Genomic DNA, 6,930 nt, shown 5'->3' on the forward strand with positions numbered 1-6,930 from the left:
CTCTACCTTCATGTAGGTGGTTCTGGTTAAGTACTGTCATACCTTAGGTACTACTGCTCAGATACCTTCTCAGTGTCCTTCAGTATCGAGCTGCTTGGATACTTTCTCAGTGTCCTTCAATATCGATCTGCTCGAATACCTTCTCTAATTCCTTCAGTATCGAGTTGCTCGGATAGCTTCTCTAAGTCCTTCAATATCGAGCTTAACATATCCTTAAAGAAACATCTCTATTGAACATGCTTGCTGAAAATATGATATTATAAACATAACTTTAACATAGCTTTCATGTGAATGGTTCTTTAACACGTGCTTATAAACATCAAAAGTACATATACTTAAACATAACAAGATGTACATTAAACTTTGCATATGCTATAGAAACTTCCTTAATAAACTAGCATATTTTCATAACTTAGGAAAACTAGTTTGTTTGGAACTTCTTGTAAAATGAATAGCATGAGAATAAACTTCATTAAAAAATGGATTTCCAAAACATTTAGAGAACAATCATAGTCACTCATGGGTTTGACAATCTTCCTAGGGTTGATAAGCCTCTCTTATTGGTGTCAACCTTGTGGACATGACAACATATTTTAGCTTCTATCAATGGTCTCCCTTTTGAGACTAACTTTTAGAATTAAGCACATATTATTCTTGACATATTGACCTTACCTTCCAATGCCAACTTCCCTAGGTGTTCAACACTTAGGATTTTTCTCTAGGTGTTAACTTGGCTTATGCAAACATCTTTCCTTCAACCAACGCAAGGCTTATTGTGTCGACGTATCATGCCACTCTCACCTATACAAATCAAAGAACTACCCTCATAGATAGAAAGTTCATAACGCACTCAAGATTAAGGTCGAGTTACCTATGGTCAACCATGAAATGTTAATCTCTTCAGTCAACAGTGTTATAAAGAGAAATCAATCATTTCATAGTCTAGTCATATACAAACTCTTTGTATAGGATACTATGGGTGGAAAATGGAGAGTAAATATGCATGCGTCTTATGATATGCATTGATATCCATGCGTCAATGGTCATGCGTTGGACTAAGAAATATGCAAGATGCGTTTAAAAACGTATGCAATGACCATGTGTTCTTGCGACAAGTTTTCTTACTCTTTCTCCAAGTATAACGAGATCGCAAGTTTCTCGGGGTGATCCGAGGTCGAACTCAAGGACTTGTAACTAAATATTGCGAAGTAATATGTCTGCAACGATGAATGAAAGAATAATGAAGTTAAAAGGCTATGCGCTACTCCTAACTAAATAGATTTAGCAGAGGAAGTATGACTATGAGAGTTGGTAGAGACGCGACAACTGTTAATGCATAATAAGATGCATGGAAAAATAGATAAAATGGTGGAGGGGAAAACTTCACCGCATCATTAAGCTTGATCGCAAGGGTAACCCCAGCCAGCATAAGTTATGCGATCATGCTATACACAAATATATGCACGCGATGCATATACGAAAATGTCGATAGAACTTATTTCTATGTTTCTATTCTTGCTTATGTGCACATAAGACAAGATGACCGCATACCACCATATCCTATTTCAAGGGCGCATGCGATGCGTAAATAGCAGATAAAACTTATATCTAAGTTTCTGCTTCTTGCTTATGCGATTCTAATCTGACTTTCTCAAGCCTAGATTCTATCTTTAGACTATAATAACTTGTAGAAATACAAGTTATTTTTTCTCTTAAGTTGGAACAACTAAGGTTTTTAATGATAAATTCTCCTCATTTTTAGAAGAAACGCATGGAATTACTCAAACATTAGCAAACTCATGCAAAAGAAGTTTTATTACCAAATACTGCGACACTAATGCATTGTATTGTAGGATTTCAACGAGAAGCTAACGCATGAGTAAGAAGTGTTGCAGGCAAAAGTTCTAACACATGGGCTATGCGTCGGAGGGAATTAACCTCAGAGAAGATTCATTGATGCAGGCTGTTTATGTCAAATCACCATCTGAAAAACTTTTGAACGTTAGGCGGCTGACCAGGGCATGGACTTTAATGCTGCCCATCACCAAGTGGAAATGACTAACGCCTATAAATAGATGAAGTCCCTCTAAAGATACATATACATACAACGAAATTTATTAAGATTCCCACTCTCTATAATAGTGTAGTCATAGTTATAGTTCTTTAGAAGCTGTGTTGTGGTACTAAGACAATTAGAAGGGTTGTGAACCACCACCATCGTCGGTCAGGGAGTGGAGGAAGTCAAGCTTGAGAAAGACACTTCGTCCAAATCCTATATAAGTGATTGTACACAATAGAATTGAGCCAAAGAGATACAAGAGATTGTACTCTGCGGCTTGACTCAGTTCCTTTCATCTCATCTATCGATTTCATTTCATTTGATTGAATATTGCTTTTCTAAAGACAATTTGCTTCTTTATAAATTCATATTGATCCATCACATTTGCCATTGTTTATTTCTTGTTTATGTTGAATGCATTTATACTTTATGCAAAATCTCATTTCAAATGCTTAAGTCGACTTGATCAATTGGTGAAAGAATCCTTAGCTTAGATTATTCGAAAGAATAGATAAGCCAGCATCAAGTAGGACACCTAGTACATCTAGAGATAGACTTACTAGTGTCTATTGCATTCTGTGTTAGACGCATGCATCCTAGAGATTATGTTATTCGCATTGAGAAGTGTTGAATAAAGTCTAATGCATAACAAAGATAAGCAAATCATCCCATCACATCCACATCACACTCTGGTTTGTGTACACTAATCTTAGACCGACGCATACCACTTACATTAAAATCCATTTTCGCATGATCCATCACTCACTACTCAACTATTTTGTATCTTCTTGCACAAGCACAACACTTTAGAGTAAATAACACATTTCTCTTCATACATTTAGGAAACCCCTACAATAGCTACAACGCAAGGTCTGTGTTAGTTTAACTGAATCCGTGAGTTCGACCCTGGACTTACCAGGAACCTAAACTGGATTTATACTTGGGTCTGGTTTAGGAAAACTTGAACGTCAATAGAAGGAGTGTCGTGCATTCTGTGTCACATCCTTAATGCACCAACGAATTACAACTACATAAACGCGTCAAGGCATCAATGCATCATTTATACTTGGAACTTATTTTTCCAATTTATTTTATACAATACACTCCCAGCTCGAATCACGATAGCAATGAACAAGTTTTTGGCGCCGTTTCTGGGGATTCAGAAACAAGACTAACCAAAAATTTCGTTTATATCTTTTGTAGGAAAACTTCAGTCGAGGGAGTATTATAAGTTAAGCCTAAGCTTGTGAACGTTTATGAGTAGGAAGAACACTCCTGAACTCATATAAGACCCCGATATTGAAAGGACCTTCCGACGTAGAAATCGATCTAATCGTCGTCGAAGGTTGAGGTAACAATTTCTTAACAAACAGAACAGCCAACAAGTAATGGCGAACAATCAGGCAAATCAAAACTTAGATTAGCATCTAGCTGATGCTGCACAAAATCTGATCCTAATGGTGAACAGTAGCACGCGTCCCATGAGGGAGTACGCGTCCCCTATATTGTGTGATTTCTCTCCAGAAATCATATACCTAACACCAGATGGGACAAGGTTCAAGATGAAATCTGTAATGCTTCAAATGCTCTAGATTGCTGGACAATTTGAGGGTGGTCGTGGTGAAAATCCTCACGCCCACATGAAATGTTTCCTGGAAACGTGTAATTCATTTGTGATTCCTGGAATCACCACAGAGGTGATCAGGCTGTCTTTGTTCCCTTATTCTTTGCGTGATGACGCAAAACAATGGGTAAGCTCACTAGAGCCTGGTGAAATCACCACCTGGGAGAAGTTGGTGGAGAAATTTATGCAAAAATACTTCCCACCTACCACCAACGTGAGGAGGCGTCGAGAGATTATGAACTTTGAACAAGAAGAAGCTGAGACCTTAAGCACCGCATGGGAGCATTTTAAGGGATTGGTCAAAAATTGCCCGAATCATGGACTACCACTAACTATCCAAATGGAGACTTTTTATGGTAGATTGAATAGAGCATCGCAGATGACAGTAGACACAGCGGCGGATGGTGGAATTATGGATAAATCTTACACTAGGGCTAAAGAGATATTAGACTGCATTGCTAAACACAACATGGAATGGGTCGACGATACGTATGATGGAAAAGCTGACAGGAAGAAGAGATCTCAGAATGTTAATTCTATCGATTCCAACGCAATAACCACACTTTCTACACAAGTGACTACGATGACCAGCCTTTTGCAGAACATAACGCTAGGAAACGCATCAAATCAGTAGATGGTGAATCCGGTATAAGCGTTTGGGCAACCCATAGTCAACTGTGTGGGTTGTGGAGATCCTCACTCCTATGTGGATTGCCCACAAAATCTTCAGTCTGTATGTTTCATTAAAAACAACCCATTTTCCAATACATATAATCCTAGATTGAGAAACCATCCAAATTTTTCTTGGACAGGAGGAAATCATCAAGAGCACCACCTAGGGGTGAACCAACAGCAAAGGCAAGGCCCGCCACCTGCATTTCACAAATGCAGCAACCACATCAACAATCCTTTAATAGAGAAGGACAGGCGTCGAGCTCAGGATCTCCGTTTAAGAACCTATTGAAGGAGTACATAGCCCAGAATGACATGTTGCAGAAAAGCCAGGCGTCGTCTATCAGAAACCTGGAAATACAGGTAGGGCAGATAGTAAGTGAGTTGAAGAACAGGCAGCCTGAAGTTCTACCTAGCAACATTGAAACACCTGAGAACTACAATGGAAAGGAGCAATGTCACGCAGTGACGTTGCGAAGTGGAAAAGCTCTTGAAGAAAGAAGAATTAATCAAAGAAATAGCAGTCCTTCAAAGAATGCAACACACGTTCAATGGCAGTAGAAGATCAAAAAGAAAGAACGCCTGAGACCACAAGCCATTCAGAACCCAGTACGTCTAAAGCGGAAAAACCTGCGGTGCCGCTAAACGCACCATTCCCTAGACGTATGATGAAGAAGAATGATGAACAACAATTCAAGCACTTTCTTGAGCTCGTAAGGAAATTGCATATCAACATTCCACTTATAGAGGCCTTAGAGCAAATGCCAACATATGTCAAATTTTTTAAGGACATTTTGACGAAGAAAAGAAGAGTCAGCGAGGCGGAAGTAATCGCACTAACGCAGGAGTGCAACGTGTTAGTAAGCAACAGTTTACCCAAGAAACAGAAGGACCCTGGGAGCTTCACACTTCCTTGCTCAATAGGAGGATTGGATATGGGTCATGCGTTATGTGATTTAAGAGCTAGCATTAATCTCATGCCACTCTCAATCTTTAAGAAATTGGGAATTGGCGAAGTACAACCCACTTCGTTTACTCTTCAACTTGCTGACAGAACAATCAAGTACCCTGAAGGAAAAATTGAAGACGTTCTTGTAAAGGTTGACAACTTCATATTCCCAGAAGACTTTATTATCTTGGACTATGAAGCGGATAGGGATGTACCAATTATTCTTGGACGCCCCTTTCTAACTATTGGGAAAGTTTTAATTGACGTGCATAAAAGAGAATTAACTATGCGTGTAGATAATCAAGAGGTAAAGTTTAATGTGTTAAATGTATTAAAGTTCTCATACAGTGAAGATTGTCAGCTAAACAGTATAGAGTTGCCTGAAGAAGAGACCCATGTATGCGAGGTCCTCATGTTGGAGGAGAACTAGAAAGAACTAAAGCCACAAAGTCTAAGTGAGCGACAGACAAAACCAACACGTCCATCACTTGAGGAACCATCAGAACTCGAGTTGAAACCGTTACCTAGTCACCTGAAATATGCCTTCCTTGGAACAAAGAAAACTTTACTTGTGATCATTTCCGCGAATCTTACTGAGCCTAACGAGCACTCTTTATTGTAGATGCTGAAAAAGCACATGCATGCAATAGGTTGGACGCTAGCGGATATTCTGGCATCAGCCCATCTTATTGCATGCATAAGATCAGGCTAGAAGAAGGGAAGTCAGGATCGATATAGCCTCAAAGAAGATTGAACCCCATAATGAAGGAAGTGGTCAAGAAAGAAATCCTAAAATTGTTGAATGCGGGAGTGATCTATCCTATATTCGTCAGTAGCTGGGTAAGCCCAGTCCAATGAGTTCCCAATAAAGGGGAAACAACTATGATAGTCAATAGCAATAATGAGTTCATACCTTCGAGGACTGCACAGGCTAGCGCATCTGTATGGACTATAAGAAGCTCAACGCGGCAACTAAGAAAGACCACTTCCCCATTCCTTTCATTGACCAAATGCTTGACAGACTTGCTGGCAAATAATTTTATCACTTTCTTGATGGATACTCTAGTTATAACCAGATTTTGATTGACCCAGAAGATCAGGAGAAGACAATATTTACCTGTCCCTTTGGAACATTTGTGTTCAGATGCATGCCCTTCAGGCTGTGTAACACACCTGGAACATTCCAAAGGTGTATGATGGCTATTTTCTCTGACTTCTTGGAGAAGACCGTTGAAGTTTTCATAGACGATTTCTCAGTCTTTGGAGACCCATTCCAATCATGCTTAGATAATTTGGAGGCCATCCTCCCTCGATGCGAGGAAACAAACCTTGTGTTGAATTGGGAAAAATGTCATTTCATGGTGACTGAAGGAATTGTCTTAGGCCACAAAGTATCTAAACCGGGGTTGGAAGTAGATGAAGCCAAGATAGATGTCATAGTTAAACTTCCACCTCCATCAAATGTTAAAGCTCTGCGAAGTTTTCTAGGGCATGCTAGCTTCTATCGAAGGTTCATTAGAGGATTCTCTCAAATTGCGCGACCTCTGAGCGCATTACTAGAGGCAAACCAACCCTACGATTTTAATGAAGACTACTGTGACGCGTTTGAAACATTGAAATATACGT

General features: G+C 39.4%; 1 protein-coding gene and 1 non-coding gene across 2 annotated transcripts; one reads left to right on the plus strand and one right to left on the minus strand.

The window, feature by feature from the left end:
* Positions 1 to 3,903: 3,903 nt before the first annotated feature.
* LOC120084340 (small nucleolar RNA R71) lies at positions 3,904 to 4,007 on the minus strand. Its single transcript, XR_005483700.2, has one exon. It is a non-coding gene; the product is annotated as a small nucleolar RNA R71 (small nucleolar RNA).
* Positions 4,008 to 5,023: 1,016 nt separating this feature from the next.
* Positions 5,024 to 5,734, plus strand: LOC150034756 (uncharacterized). The gene has a single exon (XM_090316838.1). It carries the CDS (start codon positions 5,024 to 5,026, stop codon positions 5,732 to 5,734), a length of 711 nt encoding a protein of 236 aa, XP_090172964.1.
* Positions 5,735 to 6,930: the final 1,196 nt, after the last annotated feature.

This window comes from Benincasa hispida, chromosome 8, assembly GCF_027475165.1.
Source record: "Benincasa hispida cultivar pf3 chromosome 8, pf3_genome.v1.1, whole genome shotgun sequence".
NCBI lineage: Eukaryota > Viridiplantae > Streptophyta > Magnoliopsida > Cucurbitales > Cucurbitaceae > Benincasa > Benincasa hispida.

Excerpts from the sequence above, each read along its gene's own strand:
- LOC150034756 (XM_090316838.1), top strand. The coding sequence starts at position 5,024 with ATGAAGAAGAATGATGAACAACAATTCAAGCACTTTCTTGAGCTCGTA.